General features: G+C 31.2%; 1 protein-coding gene across 3 annotated transcripts in view; it reads right to left on the reverse strand.

Moving 5' to 3' along the window:
• Positions 1 to 17,556, reverse strand: part of LOC123268370 (pleckstrin homology-like domain family B member 1) — a 31,720-nt gene extending 14,164 nt beyond the window's left edge. For all 3 annotated transcript variants that reach the window (XM_044733368.1, XM_044733370.1, XM_044733369.1), the window contains exons 1-2: positions 17,255 to 17,556; positions 2,886 to 3,017 (exon numbers count right to left, since the gene is read on the reverse strand). In XM_044733368.1, coding sequence (XP_044589303.1) covers positions 2,886 to 3,015 — 130 coding nt within the window. In that variant the 5' untranslated portion in view covers positions 3,016 to 3,017; positions 17,255 to 17,556. The remainder of the gene's footprint in view (positions 1 to 2,885; positions 3,018 to 17,254) is intronic.
• Positions 17,557 to 19,979: the final 2,423 nt, after the last annotated feature.

Here is a 19,979-nt window from a genome sequence, read left to right on the forward strand (position 1 = left end):
TGAAAATTCATGCTTTGAAAACTTATCTTAGTAATCGGCAAATATAATATTTTCGTTTATAATATCGCCATTAATTGCTAATTTTCTTTGTAAAAGTATGATTTTTTTTTTTTCTAATCCCTGATAAAAAAAAAAGTATTGAGACAAAGAAAAAAGTATTGAAAGGTATTGGTTTTCTAGTCAATCCAATACTTTTTTCTTTGTCTCAATACTTTTTTTTATTCAGGGATTACACATTTCATAGAAAAATTATCAATATTTTTTTCTAATTACCGATTTTTAATTTTTCTTATAATTACCGAAAAATTATAAAAATGATTATTGATCTATTGTATTTTACTGAAAGCGTACTTCGTGAAACTTCCCACAAATTCTCGGAAAATTATGTTTAGTAATGGTTAATCCAGAATTAAATCAGAATTTTTTAAAAAATACATTTAGAACCAAGAATGTGCGTTAGAAATATCATGCTTGAGACCGTGTATGCTTATAAAAGCTTTGTAATAAAAACTTTTATTAAGCATTATTAACTTTAACGAACTCGGATTAGATAATAAAAGTATATAAGAATTTATAATTGTAAACTGAAAATAAACGTTTACATTTAAATGTTTTATTCAATAATATCTACAATAATATGTTTCATTAATTTGCGGCAACTCTTGCCGTAAATTGGTGGAGAAACGTATTACAACTGGTTGATAAGTATTAATAGTTAACAAAAACTAAAATACAGATGTTTTTTTATTTATTTCTAAATTATTTTGTCATATCACATTCTTATTAAAATATTAATAGCTAGTCATTAATTTTAAGTGAGAATTAATTTTAGAATATTGTATATTAATGCTACTAAATGAATATAGCTTGAGTGGGCTGTGACGTCACGAGCCAAAGGCGAGTGATGTCAACATATAAGTATTGCATAGGTTTTTAACATCATCGCCAAGTGTTTTTATCAATATAAATAAAGTAATAGCATTAGGTCAATCAACGTTTATGCATGACGTAAAAGCTATTTTATATTAAATTGTACGCATAATTTTATTGTCGTATTACTTAAATAGAAATTCTTGGTCCATACAGACGATAAAAAATAATTTCGATAACTTTATTTAATGTTGGGTGATTTAAGATTTAATCCATCTGCTTTTCCGGGCATTGTAGAAACTACACTAAAGAAAAGAGTACGTCCCGAGGTGCGCATGCACACAAAATTTTTGATGTAATAAACCGCGCTAACTAATTAAAAAGTTATTAAATAAAGAAGCAAGAAATTTTTTTTTTCAATCTTATCAAACTTTGACCTCCTATATTATTTTAAATGATTATATTGATAAAAAAAGTTCGAAAAGTTTTTTTTGTAAAGCGTATAATTTCTTACAAGAATAAGTATAACAAAATTCACTGGGCGTATTGTTATCAGCGAGATGTGAAATTCTTATTATTAATTGAAAATAAAAGTGAAAACTTGAGGTATAGAGAATATTTTTATTAATATTAAGAGTTCATACTTTGAGATATTCCTTGAAGTGTCTAGTAGCAATCAATTTTATGGCATCAGAAGTTAAGAATAAAAAAAACCGATTTTTTTAATCTCTCCGAATAAATACATTTTTTTATTTGATATTTTAAAAATGCATATTTTGTTCCACTTCCTTCTAACTTTTAGACACTAAAGAATTACCACAAACTTAACAATAATTAACTATCGTAATCTTTTTTGCGATTAATTTTGATTTTTCTAAATAGCTTTATAACTTTCATTGCATTTCTCCGAGATTTTTACATAACAAAGTAACCGTTTGAAATCATTTTCAATACAATAAAAAGCACTATCCAAAACAAACATTCGATTTTTTAAAAAGTATTTTATGTATGAAATATTTATTGAGAAATACAATATGATCATAATGATCCACAAAAACACATCTCACAAAAAACATTAAAAACAAACAATCACTTTTAGAATTCTATTGTAAGCTTGAAATGTACATTGTGCTCAAATATCCGTTATAAAATTTAGAAATTTCAGTTTTATGACTCATGTATATGAATCATATGCTATCAGGTCAAAGTATGTGTGGTCAGATATAAAATATAAACGATTGTTTCCAAACAGTACTAGCATTATTAATTAATTATAAAACCTTATCTGATCAAAAGCTGGAAAAATTCCATCGTTTATTCATCAGATTAACAACGTAAATAGAAATTTTGAAAAGTTGTGATTTTTTCAATTCTTCACTAATTCATAATATATGTATACATATTAAATAGAACAGAAACTCTGTTGAATTTTTGATCTAGTTGTGTATTATGCATTTAATATTCTCAGCTTAAAAAACTTCTTGAAAAATGGTATTCATGGAGTAATTACTTCGAAAGGATTATAAAAAAATAATGTGACGAAGAAGTAAAACAATCTTTTTTAATTTTGCTGCCAAGACTGTTGATAATTTTTTTCAATTCAAAAAATTATTCTTTTTACCTCAATTTTTTGTAATCGAGTATTCATTAGATTTTACCATTTTTATCAATCGAAATCGGGCTTACGGTACTCAAAACAGTTTTGCTCAGTATAGACTTTAAGCATTATTTCCGAAAAACACATTTTTGAAAACGATATTTCTCGAATGAATCATCTGATTTGATATGCAGTTTGCAGTTTTCTTGGAGTTTCGGAAGATATAAAATGGATTAAAATTTGGAATTGATGGACACACCGGTTCCAGATTTATTTAAAAAACAGTTTCTTTTTTGAATTATATTTTTTTTTAAGTTTATTAACATCTATTCGACCAGTGATTAATAAAATTATGAGTTTACGGGTGATCGATCTGCTTCGTTAATTCTTTTTTAGACTTTTCACAATAAATATCTACCTTCGGGTAATGGATGAAGTGTAATTGTTGTCGATAATCTTCCACTTCCCATTGAAACCAGATGAGGAGTTTCTGCTTGTACCCTCAGAGCTCGACCTGCTTCTCTTACTTCTAAGCCTGCCGTTGCCATTACTAGAAAAAAATCAAAACAAATGCTTGAATCAACAATTGTAGTTTTTGTCAATTTTGCGCAGTCAAATAATATAGTTATTTTCAACTTCTGTTATAATTGTGGAACATTATTTTCAAACTCATTTTTGAAAATCAACTTTACATCAGATTATGGTTGTGTATCTAAGTGGTTTCCGTCAACGATTTATATAAGTCAATTATTTTTTGAGTTTAGGAATCACTGTTTTGAATTCTAAAAGCCTTGTTCGAATCGCTTGATTTATTGAAAAAGTATTTTTATCACAAAAAATTAAAACATTGTCTATTTTTGTATTTTAGTTGTTTGATATATTTAAAGGTTGTAGAATGAAACAAGAATGCCAAAAAATTGTGTACGGTTATTTTTCTGAATAATATAACCTTCCGTATGTTATTAATTTTTTCGAGCTCAAAAATAGATAGAATTTTATATTTTCTAGTTCTAAGTGTTCAAACTAGAATACACAAAAAAAAATTACTTGAATCAAGAAAGTCATTTTGTTCAACTTTTTTATTGAACGAGGAATAATAGGTTGATTAATCGAAAAAATTTTTCCTCAATTGTGAAAATTAGTCATCACATGATCTAATAAATTTTAGTTTTCTTTCCAGAACTCGAACACTTTCAGCCGTGAATATATTATTTTAAATCAAGATTTTTTTTATCTTGGTGTAGAAATATGTATCTATTAGATTGAAGAGCTTTACACAATCAAATATTAATTTTTATAAGCTTTGAACTCAAAAATATCGGAAATAAAAGTTTTAAGTTTCAACATTAGATGATTTGATAAATGTTTATTAAAAGTTTATAAATCATTTATTAGATAAATTATTAAAAGTTACTAAATATTCATAAACAGTCAACAAATGTTTATATATAGGAAAAATTATTTATTAAACACAATTTATTAATTGTTGATCAACATTTCTTCAGACTCTTAAATAGAAATTTTTTTTTTGACATATTTTAAATAAACATAAATCATCAGGGTAAAGTGCATAATATTTTTACGTAAGATGTTTTCATATGAAATATTTTAGTCTTAAGATTTTTTTAATCAGAGATATTTCGGCTGAGACAAATTTGTCTATGAAATACAAAGAATAAGGGTCATTCGAATCATCAAGTAATCACTTCTCAGAGTAGACTTCCGCACTCTCTTCCCACCACCCCCTTATTCAAATGCCCTTTTTTCAGGAAAGTGATGATGGGAATTCACAATTAGTCAAGGACAATCTTTAAATAAATAGATGTTACGATGAAATATTGGTTATTATCAAGACTCAAACAGCACAATAATCATTAAAAAAATTCGGAAAACGGTTGACCCTACACAGAAAGAAAATTGTACTCTCTAAACATAAATTAGTGAAAATTCACTGGAATAAGTGAATATTCACTAATTCTAAGTGCCAATCGAACCACAGTGGTGGATGGAAACATCGTAATTTTTAGTATAGAACATTGTAGTGCCGGACCAGAACTCTAACGTTATAATTTATACGATGTAACATCGTAAATTTCTATCACTCAAATGAAAAAGAAGATTAGGTCACTGAAAAAATAATTCTGTTTCACCGAGGAATCGAACCCGGTGTCCTCTCCGCCACAAGCCCAATGTTTATCCCCTTACGCCATCAGAGGGAATACCTAAACTTTCCGTTCAGTCACATAATAAGACCCTCCATACAGTAGTTGGTCATCTTTCGGTGGTGGCGTCGCAAACTACTGGACTCTGTCTCTCTTTTATTAAAACATATAGTATGCGTCCTTATTCACTTGCTCTTACGGAAAAAAAATTTACTAAATAACATCGTAATTTTCAATAATTCAAATCGTGTTCTGTAGACGGCAGCATCGTAAAAATCAACATACTGAAAGTCTAGTCCTGGATTACGATGTTACCATAGTAATTTTTCATAGGATTTTTTTTCCGTGTAAAGGCCATACCTGCATTAGCTTCCCGCTAATTCCATACTTAAGCGCTTAAAATTGCACATATTACGTTTTTGAGTTCTTCGAGCTTGAAAATATAATTTCCGTGTCATTGTGAACTCTTCGAGCTCAAAATTCTGACAGAAGTTTAATAGAACACTATTTTTTGAATTTTCAAACCGCAATAACTCACGAACGAATCAACCGATTTCGACCGGGTTGGCGGCGATCGACGTGGTTTTTTGATATTAAAAGCTGATTAGTTTTTGGAATTGATCGGTAAAGCCGTTTAAAAATTATTCCAAAAAAACCACATTAAAAAAAATTTTTTTTTGTAATTTTTTTGAGATTTCTCAAAATCTACTGGTTCGAATCGGTTTAAATTGTATTCAAAATTTAAGTTTGGTCAAGTCCTTTCGAATGGCGCCAACCGCGATGAAATCGATCAAGCCGTTCAAAAGTTATAAGCAGTTTACATACAGCCACACACACACACACACACACACACACACACACACACACACACACACACACACACACACATACGACATCATCGCGAAAACATTCAGGGAAGCTTCCTAGTACCTCAAAACGTCAACATCCGTTGAAAACTCAATTTTAGAAAAACGGGGTGAAACCAATAATTTCCCAACTTTTGAAAAATTTCTTAGCGGGAAGTTAAAAAAAAATATATATGTTAAACAAAATCCAAGGACATAAAATCAAGATAATCGTAAATCATAAATATAGCTATAGATTGATTATCATAAATTTGTTTTTTAAATCGTTAAAGAAAACCTTTCAATGAATATTAATTTCGTAAATTTTTCGACCGTTTATCACTAATACTTAATAGATAAACTATCTTAATGATTAAGTTGGACTAATCAATGTCGATACTGTTGTATGATCAACAATGTATTATTTTTTAAATCTTACAATGTTGATAAGCAAAAATTAATTCTGGAACTTATAAAAGCTGAAAAAAAAATTAGGAAAACGGTTGACCCTGAAGGCCATCCCTGCAACTTCCCGTTAATTCGATAACTAGGTGCTTAAAATTGCACTTATGACATTTTTGAGCTCTTCGAGCTCAAAAATAAGATTTATGTGTTATTTGGAGCTACACACACACACACACACACACACACACACACACACACACACACACACACACACACACATACACACACACACACCAGGCGTGCGACACCTGCATGCCCCATAAGCGTGGCATCAATAAAAGACCATCGGTGCACTGGTGGAATGATCAGATTAACGCCCTTCGCACAGCTTGTCACAAAAAGAGAAGATTATCACAGCGTGGCCACCGACGACCTAACTCTGCGGAGCTGGTCGCAGAATACAAAAAGGCCCGTCGAGAACTGAACAAGGCCATCAAAGATAGCAAAAGACGCTGTTGGAAGGAACTCGTCGATGAGGTAGAAAAGGACCCATGGGGCAGACCGTATAGGGTGGTCATGATCCACCTGAAGCGCCAGCCAATGCCATCACCTACGTGTCCACAGCTCCTAGAAAGAATAGTTTCTACGCTGTTTCCTCGACAAAGTAAGTTCGGCTATTCTTCATTGCCAGTAAATCGAGAAGACATTCCACCTGTCACAGAAGAGGAACTGATGGAGGCGTGTAACCGAGTAGGGAATAATAAGGCGCCGGGATTGGATGGAATCCCGAATATTGCATTAAAAACAGCTATTAAAGCAGCGCCAAATCTATTCTTAGATACCTACGATTCGTGCCTCAAAGAAGGGATTTTTCCTAGAAGATGGAAACAGCAAAGACTTGTACTTCTCCCTAAAGGGAAGAAGCCACCGGACGAGCCATCATCCTACCGACCACTCTGCATCTTGGATACAGCGGGTAAGATATTAGAGCGTATAATGTACCAACGAATAGAAGCAGCCGTCGATCCACTCCTAGCAGAAGGCCAGTATGGTTTCCGGAAAGGACGATCAACGCTGGATGCGATCAACCTGGTGGTCGATACAGCTAAGGAGGCAATCGCTGGAAAGAGATGGGAACGTGGCAGAAAGAAGTATTGTTTAGTGGCTGCCTGGGACATCAAAAATGCCTTCAATTCCGCTAACTGGGACTGCATCATGCGAGCTCTAGAAGATAAAGAAGTGCCAGGATACCTGCGCAGAATGGTAGCAAACTACTTTACAGACAGAGTCCTCAAATATGACACGAAAAACGGTCCAAGGGAGTACGAAATAACCGGAGGAGTGCCACAGGGCTCGGTTTTGGGTCCTTTGCTGTGGAACATCATGTATGATGGTCTCCTGAGAGTTGCATTACCATCAGAGGTGAAACTTGTTGCATATGCCGATGATGTAGCGGTAGTGATTGTCGCGAAACACTTGGAAGAGATCAATCTGGCTTTCGATATCACATTTAGCTGGATTAACCTATGGATGGAGATGATGAAGTTGGAGTTAGCCAAGCACAAAACTGAAGCTGTGCTCATCACCAGCAGAAAGATCGTAGAAAACATCAAGCTGAATGTCGGCGAACAGGAGATCGCATCGCAACCATTTATCCGATATCTGGAGGTGACGCTGGATGCCCGACTGAACTTTAAGCAACAGGTCGAACACGTAAGTGCTAAAGCATCAGCGGTGGTAACTAGTCTATCAAGACTGATGTTGGAGGCCCGAAGCAGAGCAGGAGACTATTGCTGTCATCAGTAGTCACATCAGTGCTCACATATGGAATATCCGTTTGGGCAGACGCGCTGGAGACTCAAGAATCATGGAGGAAAGCCGGACCGGTCTACCGATTAAGTGCACTGAGAGTTGCAAGCGCCTTCCGCACAATATCCGAGGAGGCAGTGTGCGTCATTTCTGGAACTCTGCCTCTTAGAGTTCTAGCTGAGGAAAGACGGAACCTATACCACCGAAAGAGGTCATCTACACTGAGCGCTGAAGAAGACTCATCGACTTATACCAAGGATTGACGTTTGGCTTAACCGGAATCACGGCGAGGCCAACTATTATCTGACCCAGATATTGTCAGGACACGGCTGTTTCCGGGAGTACCTTCATCGCTTTAAGCACGATAATTCCCCAGAGTGTCCGTTTTGCCCAAGAGTTGCTGAAAATGCGGAGCACGTTTTCTTTGAGTGCCCTCGTTCTAACCCACAGCGTGATGAGTTAGAGAAGATCCTGAACAAGAAAATCACACCAGAGTCAATAGTAGAAGAAATGCTGTCATCCGAAGCTGCCTGGAACGCCACAAGCACGTTTACCACCGAAGTGCTTACAGAGCTGCGTTCCATTGAAAGAAAAAGGGCAAATGACAGAAACTAGAAGGAAGGAAAAATAACACCTTAGCCACCAGAAGGAATAGCAGTAGCTAGATCCTCCCCTCACGAAGTAATGCCTGACGGCGGTTTCCATGAGAGATTAGAGGAAAGAAGAAAAGGGGTTTAGTGGGTAGGGGCATTAGCATCGAGTTTTAGTATGACGCTGCGTCGAGTCGCCACATATCCAGGCCGAACAGCTATGCCTGGAATCCGTAAAAGGGATTCCCCCCCCCTAATTTTAAAAAAAAAAGAACACACACACATACATACATACATACATACATACATACAGACGTACGGACATCATCGTAAAAATAGTCAGGAAAGCTTCTTAGGGCTTCAAAACGTCGAGATCTGTTGAAAACTCGATTTTTGCAAAATGGGGTAAAACCAATAACTTCCCGATTTTTGGAAAATCTTCGATTTTCTTAGCGGGAAGTTAAAAATTGAATACCTTACTCAAATTCAACAGTAGTCAATTACAAGTTTGCTCAGTTTCAATTGTATTCATTTTCAAGTCTATTCACTGAATTTTTAATTCAGTTACATCTCTATTCACAAAGAATTTATTCACTTACATTTGTAATCATTTACACGGAAAGAAAATTTTACGAAAAATTACAATGAAAACATCGTAATTTTTAATATCGGATATTGCAGTGCCGGACCAGAACTCAAACATCGTAATTTATACGATGCAACATCGTAAATTTCTATCACTCAAATTAAAAAGAAGTTTAGGTCACCGAAAAAATAATTCTGTATCATCCAGGAATCGAACCCGGTGTCCTCTCCGCCTCAAGTCCAAGGTTTATTCCCTCACGCTATCGGAGGGATTAACTATAGTTTCCGTTCAGTCACATAATAAGACCCTCGATACAGTAGTTGGTTATCTTTCGGTGGTGGCGTCGCAAACTACTAGACTCTGTTTCTTTTTTATTAAAACATATAGTATGCGTCCTTATTCACTTGCTCTTACGGAAAAAAAATTTACTAAATAACATCGTAATTTTCAATAATTCAAATTGTATTCTGTAGACGGCAGCATCGTAAAAATCGAGATACTGAAAGTCTAGTCCTGGATTACGATGTTACTATAGTAATTTTTCATAGGATTTTTTTTCCGTGTACAACTGTACTCAGGTTCATCTCTATTCATAAATTTATGGTTAATTGATAATGTGAAAATTCGTGAGTAGAGATGAACCTGGGTACATTTGCAAATGATTACAAATGTAAGTGAATAGATTCTTTGTGAATAGAGATGTAACTGAGTTAAAAATTCAGTGAATAGACTTGAAAATGAATACAATTGAAACTGAGCAAAGTTGTAATTGACTACTGTTGAATTTGAGTAAGGTTGTAACTGATTAAAGTTCTACCTGAAGGCAAATAATATTGAATAAAGTTGAATCAGAGTAAAGATTTAAATGAATAAAGTTGTGACTGAATGAAGATGATTTTGAATAAAAATGTAACTGAGTGCAGATGTCGTTGATGGCTGTGAGTAGAGATTTTATGAGTAGACCTGTAACACAGCCATAGTTTCAACCTATTTTATTACTTTATGAGTTTGAAGTAGAAGTTCTTGTTATAGTGCTCATGTATTCTGAACTTTTAAAAATTCTATATAATGCAACTATTTAGATAAACTTTTTTAAAGTCAACTTCCATATTTCAATTGATGTAAAAAAATAATTGTACAGGCTATAAAGATTATGATACTTGTCCTTCTTTTTATGGATCATTTTATGTCAAATAAACCAAATGGCTGAATTCAAATCTTTTGGAAGTGGATAAAATACTATCGCAATTTTCACACAAAAGTCTTGTTTTCAGTAATTAATCCAAGGTTTCATAGAAATGATTATTTCTAATTCAAAATTTATTACTAAAATGAGAATTTGTGGTATACTTGTATTACGACATATATCCCTTATTGTGTTGCATATTTGACATATATCCCTTATTGTGTTGCATATTTAACACATAAGTATATACATATTTTTGGTCAAATTTAATCTTTATGTGAAATGAGTCAATCAAGTGGCCTAAATCATAGTCAATAATTATTAATTGAGTATCAGCGGATATCTGATAAAATACCTAAAAATATTTTATAACGATGAAAAATTATTATTCAAGTAATTTAATAATAATTGAAATTATGTTTTTAAAATTTTTCTACCTGTTACTATTTGCATTAAATGGAACTTAAAAATTCTGATTTTGTGAGAGTAAAAGTAGATACAATAATAAACCATCCAAGTAACATAACGACAGATGGAAAAAAAAAAACAGTCAATGTCAATGACCGGACTGAAATCATTTACTTTAGTTAACAAGCAATAAAAGACTTAATGATATAGCCAGACCATACAGTGTAGGTTGCTTTCTCAATTTACACATATATTCGTATCTTGTTGAATGTTGTGGAAATTTTGTAGGGTATATTTTTCATAGTCAGAAAACAAAATAATTTATTACGATATTGTATTACCTCACTGAACTAGATAGATTTATTGGATTGAGAGCAAAATTTCGCAATGAGCTTGATTAATATTACAATTAAGAAATTGAAAAAAATCTTAGAATTTTTAGTAAGTTTAACTTTAATTTTAAATATTTTTTGACAGAATACTATTATTAAAAAAGTACTAATGACCTTTGTTATAGAGTTTTTAATTTTTTACAAGAATATGCCATGTTCTTATCAGCCTGATACGCTGTTAATGAGTTACAAATTTCTAATCATAGGTTTTCCTTTAGTGATTCAATTATTGTATGAATAGAAAAATTATTTCACCGAGCAAAAAAGCATTAAATGGCATCTAATAATTCGGAGTACAGTTCCAAGAAAAGTAAAACTCTTTTACATGTCATTCTGACCATAGAAAACTATAGAGAAATAAACTTTTTGAATTAACGGTATACGTTATGTATCTCTTTAAGTTGGTAACTAGATCTTACAGTACATTCCACAAACAGCGATAATTTTAAAGATAAGCTGTATAGACGAAATATGATATTAATTTGATCAAGACGGGAAGTCACGCCAGATTTATTCACATATGATATGATGAAAATATTAGAAAAGAAAAATTCGTCATTACTAAGTAGATTAGAATAAGTTATTAAATACGACTGAAATCAGGGATCTTTTCCATCGAATAAAATGAGGATAAAATACTTTAAATTCACATTAAATTTTGATTCAGTTCAAGACTTTGTATGCGTTACGTGTAAAATATTCCGATCTTCACAACCTGGAACTTGATGATAAATTTGTTTTTGATAATATCCTTTTATTAACATTAGATTTTAAACCATAAAAGTGACAAGATAGCTACTCAAGAATACAACTATTATTTGCTTTTAATTAATAAATCAACTTGAGAATAAGAGATTACTATACTATCAGTTTGTGAACACAGCAGTTCATTGCAAATTTATTATCAGTGTACACAGTACAAACGTTTTTGTCACTGTGTAAAAAAAAACCGTGTTGAAATTTTTGTATTCGATATTTGCCATTTTGGTGGGTTAATTCAACATAAATGGTTTAGTGTTATTTGACCAATTTATTTGATATCACACAAATATGTTAGTTAGTAAACAAGTTACACATTTCGAATGTAACTCCCAAATCAACATAAACTTTTATTCAAAACGATTATTAATCACAAGTACAAATGGTACTTTTTCATTGACTACTTTGTTAAAAATGAAAAATTGATCAAGTTAGGGGAGCCTGGGGCACGACGGCCCCCTTAAGCCGATTTTTCCTTTTTGTGGCTTTTAACCATTAAATTCGTTTATTTTCCGTCTACTTCGAATGAATCAGTCGAAATTTTGCAAAAAATCGAAAAAAAATTTTTTTTTCTGGGGCACGACGGCCCCCTTCCAAAAAAATCATAAAAAAAAAATTTTTTTTTCACTGAAACAATTACCATCAAAATCTAGAGATTCTTCTCCCAGAAAACGTCGTCAAGGGAAAAGTACGATTCGTACGAGTTTTGAGTATCGCCGAGAACTCAAAGAAAAAAATCAAAATGAAGCAAAAAAAAAAGACCTCAGTTAAACAAAAAAAAAAAAAAATAAATAAATAAAATCAAAATTTTATATGTCAATATTTAAAATGTGAAAATAATGATTTCCATTGTCTTTATTGCAATGGACTTTACTCAGAATCCACAAAGTCATGGATTCACTGTAAAAATTGTAATAAATATGATCTCATGATTCTTGCGCAGGTATTGGCGAATGTTATTCTCATGAATATGTCTGATCATTGCGAATAACCATGTATTCATTAAATTATCTCGATGTCATTTCCTAATTATCAATTATTTATAATAGATAATAATTAATAATATAATTAATTTCTTTTATTGCACTTAGAGGTTTTAAACCTACGTAGAAGAAAAAATACAGAGATGTTATTTAGCAATGAATTGGTTACATTAGTTTACATTGATTGAAATCACATGTTGAGTTTTCAGATTGAGCTTTTAAAATACGTAATATCTTGAACCAGACCTTTTTTTTTCTATATTTTTATCGTCAAAATTAGAAATATGAATTGCGTAGAGTAAGACATCCTTGAAGGAATTCAAATAAAACTTTGAGATTGGATTTCTGCCTGGTGCAGAGGAGACCGTGATCAATAATTAATAATATAATAATTACTGTTTTAATTTCAAAAAACTGGGTTTTCAATTTTTTATTAGCTATATAATTCAACTTTTTGTTAAATTTTTCAGTTCCATTAAATTCTTTCCGATTCATTTTACCCAAGATAAATACCATTGACCTAAAAAGGCCTAAAATAATGAATCCTTTAAATTTATCACAATTAAAAAAAAAAAAAATAATTTTTTCGTTACGATTTTTTTTTCGAGTGGTCCATTATGCCCCACATAACACCTATTGGCCCAAAATATCATAAAAACATCATAGAGGTCATGACGGAAAATGGAAAAAAAAATTTTTACCTAATTTATGAGAAGATCCGTTATGCCCCAGGGATCGTCGTGTACTATTCTCCCCTGAATGATTCAATTTTTTAGTTCAATTGAATTTTTTCTAATTCATTTTATCAAAAATTTATCACAATTCAAAAAAAAAATTTTCTTTTTTCGTGACAATTTTTTTTTCGAGTGGTGCATTATGCCCCACATATCACATATTGGCCCAAAATATCATAAAAATATTATAGAGGTCATAACTTGACGGAAATTGAATAAAAAAATTTTATCTAATTTTTGAGGGGGGCTGTCGTGCCCCAGGGGGGCCTTCATGCCCCAGGTTCCCCTATACTTCTTATATCATATACTGTAGAATAGTATCGTCTGCTACTTATATTAAAAATTTTTCGTTAAAATATTAATGAATCCCAGAAAAAAGTGGTTTAGAAAAAAAAAATTCAGAAAAGTGGATTAAAAATCGAAGATATTCGAATCCTATCATTGCTGATAGCTCAAAAATTTTGTTTTACAGTCTATAATAATATATGTTTTTTGCAGATAATGAAAAATGTCGCATTGAAAAAAAATAAAATTTTAGTTTAAAACTTAAAATAGAGAAAAAATTTTTTTTTGACATTTTTTTTATAAAACTACACTCCAAGATGAAAAAAATAGACCTAATAATTTGTTGGTTATGTTAAATTAATCAGTAGTTATAAAGTCTAAAAAATTACTAGACTCATACTTTTTCGACGTATCACGCCGTATCATAAAATCACGCCGTATCATAATCGCTCATTTAAGCCACTCGTATCTTAATGTACTATTTCTTATTTGTTTGTAATAATTTTTTCAATAGAAAAAATTATAAAAATTTTTAGATGTCGGTTAACTTAATTTTCATAGTTTTACTTCGTTAAGGTTGAGGACTTATCTATGATATCATTACAATTTTAAGAAATTAGACACATCACGTGAGCTTTGGACTCCTTTATTACTCTTGAAATCCTGCATCGACCTCTGTTTATTTAACCATCACTAATTACAGACCTAATAAACAGATAACAGAAATTACATGAATGTCCATCACTTAACTTTTTAGAAAAGGACATGCATGTTTTTAGAAAAGGACATGCAGCTTAGACAAACGGATGTTGAGATATTGAAAATAAGCGAAAAATGATATCCGTGACAATATTCTCTGGTCAGATCTGATTCAGACAGATGTATTCATATCTGGTCTGATATGCCCACATACAATTTTTGATATGACCTCATATGGGATATAGGACTGTTCACATATTACGTCACAAAAAATATCAACTTTTCAGGGCCCCTCCCTTTCCTTTACCACGCTTTTTCCCATCTTCTTATATTGTCATGTTTAGTATGCCCTCTTCCCTTTCTCTATCTCCGTGACGTAATATGTGAACGGCCTCTGTGTCCATATATGATTTTTTTAATATGGCTTAATGTATTCTGATATGAACGTATATACTTTGATATTTTTATGTATATCCTGTAAAAAATTTTTTTAATTAAGACTAATAAAAATAGATATGATAATTGTTGGTCTTATATGTCTGTCAGGCCACATCAGGTAATTTAAAAACAATTACCCATGGGTATATATCTAAACTGCATTAGATCAAATATAAACATATACATTTTTCAGTCATTATTATTATCTGATATGATTGTATCAATCATATTAGGCTACATCAGATTATAACACAAAATCATATACGTCAGGCTGTGTTAGGCTAGGTCAAATCATACTGAGATAGTATATACTAGTATATTACAACAACTTTGGCCATACCTGTCCGCATCAGATTTGATGAAAAAATTTACTTAATGGAAAAATCTAACTGCCTGTATTTTAAAACAAATAATATTCAGATTTGTCAATTTTAATAGAAACTGAACAAAAAATAATCAGTGTATAATTATTAAAAATACTAAATATGAGAACAACTAAAAATTAAACTCTCATATGTCCTTGAAAACTATAAAAAAGATTGAATTAAAAAAAAAATAACTTTAAAAATAAATCATTTTTATAGTCTGTTGACATATAAAAGAATATATAATTTTTTGGAAATATATCAGTAAAAATTAGATGATTAATGAAAGTATACTACAGAAATATCAATATCAAAAATAATTACTTTATTCAAATAATATTATGCAATGAAAAATTGCATCAAACCAATTAAATACAGCTATACTTGTAGCTAAATAGTTAGCATGCTTACCTTTGAACTTGAGTACCGGGTAGACACGCGTTTGAACCTCCGCAAATACTGATAGACTTTTTGCAAAGATCTTCCGGCGCGGATGCCAGAAATTCTACTCACGAGAAATTTATTCGAAGATAAAAAATCTCTAAAGTGTAGGATAATCGAAATGTAAATTATTATAAAAAAAAAACTTATTTTGTCTGTGACTAAAGTTTTTATAAATAGTGATATAACTGCTATGATATACGTATATCATATATCATAATTTTGTGTGGAATCTAGCCAAAGAGGAATGTTGACTTAATCTAATAAAATGCCAAACCAGTAAATACATTTTTGGGATGCAACTACGATTGCGTATTCTTTATCTTAGCGTGAAGATTGTCGCGGTGATGTGAATGCTTATTATAATTTATAATAAATGAATTATATTTATTCAAGTATAACATAACAGTATAACATATAACTATAGCTGTTCTTCACAAAAATTTTGATTTATTCATAGTTACAGTCGACGCTCTCTGTATTGGACCTCTCTGTATTTGACCGTTCTCTGTATTTGACCACATTCTTCCTCTGTATTTGACGATTTTACACAACTCTTATGGACAAGGACGAGTCAAATACAGAGAATGGTCCTGTACGGGCGAGTCAAATACAAAGAGCGTTGACTGTAAGTAAAAACAAAATTTTGCAATGATAATTTTGATTCATTATATACAAAATAAAGGAAATACTTGAATCACTTTTCTTCAATTGTTGAGAAAAAAAATAAACACAAAAAATGACCTTAAACATTTGTTAGATTGTAAAGAAAGAGAATATCTATAAACATATTGGTAATAAAAATGCAGTAATTTATACTATGAAATAATAAACCTGCATTCGTCATTATTTTATTACGGAAAATGTGTGTTTTTTTTTTGTCCTACTGATAGTTATGCACTTATATATATTTCAATTAAGAACTTGAAATAGACGTAAGAGAAATTTTTGAAAATAAAATTTTTATTTTATTGAAAATATAGTTTAATATAAAATATACATGGAATAATTTCATTTGTGGAAGTGTAAGTTTGCCAATAGTGAATAAAAAATTAAACTTCTAATAAAATGCGATGATATCTTATTTTATTTGGTACTTTATTAAAAATTGAATATGTACAAATACATAATTAACCCTGATTAAAAAAAAAAGTATTGAGACAAAGAAAAAAGTATTGAAAAGTATTGATTTTCTAGCCAATCCAATACTTTTCAATACTTTTTTTTATTCAAGGAATGTAATCAACTTGTATTCTTGATAATTCACTTTAACTTGCATAACAATCCGCAAAGGTAAAAAAAGTTCAAGTTAAGATAAAAGAATTATACTCTATGCCACTAACTGTTGATATCATTGATAATATTCTTTAAAAAATTTCTTGTTATAAATTTATTAATTCTCTCATTTATCATTCATGAATCATGGCATAATCAAAATAAATAATAAATAATTGAAGTAGATACAGACGACCGAAATTATTATGTATAAAATAGTAAAAAAACGGAGTGGTGTTTTTTGTTTATCAATTGCATTTTAATAATATTTATTGATAGTTATGGAGGTTATTTATAGTTATTTACTTAATTTAGTGTTTGTTAAATAAAATTTTATTCAATTTGAATGATTCAAATTTTGATAAACATCTTATTATTGACGTACTGAGAATATTTAACCAGTCAAAAAATAAAAAAAGACTTACTAGTAGGATCGAGTCAGTGTGTCGATCGAAGATCTTAACCGCTCAACGCGAGCGGCGTCAAATGCAACGGATAAAAATTGTCTGAACTTTTAAAAACTCATTTTGGAGCTCACACGACACTCAATTTTGAATATATGCTTTAAATCGCGATATTTTCATTATTTGAAACACAAATTTTTACCTTAAACTATGTCAATTGAATTTATTTCAACGACAGCAGCACACTGATTTAGAAACTAAAAGTCGACGGTTGATTTCGACTGTAACAACAAGCTCCATAACACTATAAGAGTTTTACGAACCGGGAGGTAAAGTAAAAGGAGATTAGTCGAGGCAGATGGCAGCGCGGAAATTAACGACTGATCACGAATATTACCGAGTACTTCCGAGAGTCCGTAGCTCGCATCGTTGCTTTTAATAAAATATTCATATTCATTTTTTCCATTCATTCATACAGTAAAGATTATAAAATCGTTAACATATTTAGAAAACAGGTAAATCTGAATAAAAATTGACTCTATTAAGTCAGTGATGTCATCTATACTTGCTTATTTTTTTTTTTTCTTTTTCAATTTTTTATGAGTTATAAAAAAGTTATTTGCTTATATATTTTATTTTATAGAAGAATTCCAGATAAAATTTTTAGCAAATCAACTTTATATGCAGATTAAAGAATATCTTTGTTCAAATTTTTTCTTAGGTGCTAATAGATTACTTCACTGATCAAGAAATTTTACAATAAATACCCACATTTTAAATTACAACATAAAAAAAAATAAAATTACAATTTGTGAAAACATCTGTGGTTGATAAAAATTCAATTTTCTTTCAATTATTACAATTCAGATTATTTTTTTGATTAATCATGATAGTAATTCTGAAAGGAACATATAATTACTTCGACATAGTATAAATGTTTTTCAGTAAAATCTAAAATTGCTCCTGTTACGCTATATTTATAATGACAATTTACAGTTGAAAGGAAATCCCATTCGGCAGCTGTAATAGAAACGGATTTCTCAGTGATACCTACACGGAAATGAATGATTCTTATAAGTTACTAAAGTAAAATTTTAGTTTTGAATTTATAATTTTTAATTTACGTAAGGTAAAAGTCCCAATAGATGATCATGTACCAGTATATGATCACTCCATGTATTTGTATACCTATATTTGTGAATATAGATATACAAATACATGGAGTGATCATATACTGGTACGTGATCATCTATTGGGGCTTTTACCTTATACGAAGATAAATAGAATGCCTGCATGTGACCTCAAAATAACTACAAATTAATTATCAACATTCAAACAACCCTTTTCATGTTTTTCTTTTTTCTCTGTTTTCTGAAACTACTTATCCTCTTTTGGTGAAATTTTAACTTCGGAATAAAGAGGTTTTTAAAATTTTGCATACTTTCCATCTCGAAAATATAAAAGATTCCTGTTTAAAGATTGAAAAACCTTAAAAAATAGGTAAATTTTGAATTGGTGTTTTAGTTAAATACCAAGCAAACATCTACATATATATCTATATACCTATATATCTTTGCAAATTTATATCTCTATATCTATTTATAAGTGCGTAACACATGCAGTGGAACCCCTGTAAATTCGGGACTACGGAACTGAGAATCCTCAGAATTAGAATTTACGGGAGCCTACATTAGTGAGCGAGTAAAATTAGACAAAAATAGCTTTCTCTCTCTCTTTCTAGAAGTCGAGTATGTAGTTCGAGTTTATAGGAATTCTACTGTACCTACTTCTTTAAGATTGATATTATATAGATACTCGGGGCATGATGGACTAAGCCAAAATTTATATCATAATAAACAATACTTTGTCATTTGCTTCTTTTTTATATCCATAATTACTAAAGTTATCTGTACAAATATTTTAATAGTTGATGATTTCGACTGTAAATCCGTGATTTCTTGAATAAACTTTCTTAAAAAAATTTTTCAATGTACATCATAACTGACCTTATAATATTAGTTTTTTTTTGTCAGGCGTTTTTATTTACCCAGACTCATTGAATTTTTATTTTTTTTAAAATGATGTATTCTTCAGAAAAAAGGGAAAGGGCAGGATGTTTATATCGGAAATAACACTTTTTAACTTCCCTCTAAGAAAATTGAAAATTTTATAAAATCGAGAAGTTATTGGTTTTACCCCGTTTTGCAAAAATCAAGTTTTCATCAGATCTCGACGTTTTAAGGTCACAGGAAGCTTTCCTGACTACCCCCGCGATCTTGTCACTATGTATGTATGTATGTGTGTGTGTGTGTGTGTGTGTGGCGACTCGACGCAGTGTCATACTAAAACTCGACGCTAGCGCCCCTACCCACTAAACCCTAAACCCCTTTTCCTCTTTCCCCTAATCCCTCATGGAAACCGCCGTTAGGCATTACTTCGTGAGGGGAGGATCTAGCTACTGCTCTTTCTTCTTGTAGCTAAGGTGTTATTTTACCTTTCTTCTAGTTGTTGTCATTTGCTCTTCTTCTTTCGATGGAACGCAAGTCTATAAGGACTTCTGTTGCAAATGTGCTGATGGCGTTCCAGGAGGCTCTTGATGACAACATTGCTTCTACTATTGTCTCTGGTTGGATTTTCTTCTTTAGGATCATCTCCAGCTCATCTCGCTGTGGGTAAAATCGTGGGCACTCAAAGAAAACGTGCTCCGCGTCTTCATTGATTCCTGGGCAGGACGGGCACTCCGGTG

This window comes from Cotesia glomerata, linkage group LG7 (genome assembly GCF_020080835.1).
Source record: "Cotesia glomerata isolate CgM1 linkage group LG7, MPM_Cglom_v2.3, whole genome shotgun sequence".
Classification (NCBI taxonomy): Eukaryota; Metazoa; Arthropoda; class Insecta; order Hymenoptera; family Braconidae; genus Cotesia; species Cotesia glomerata.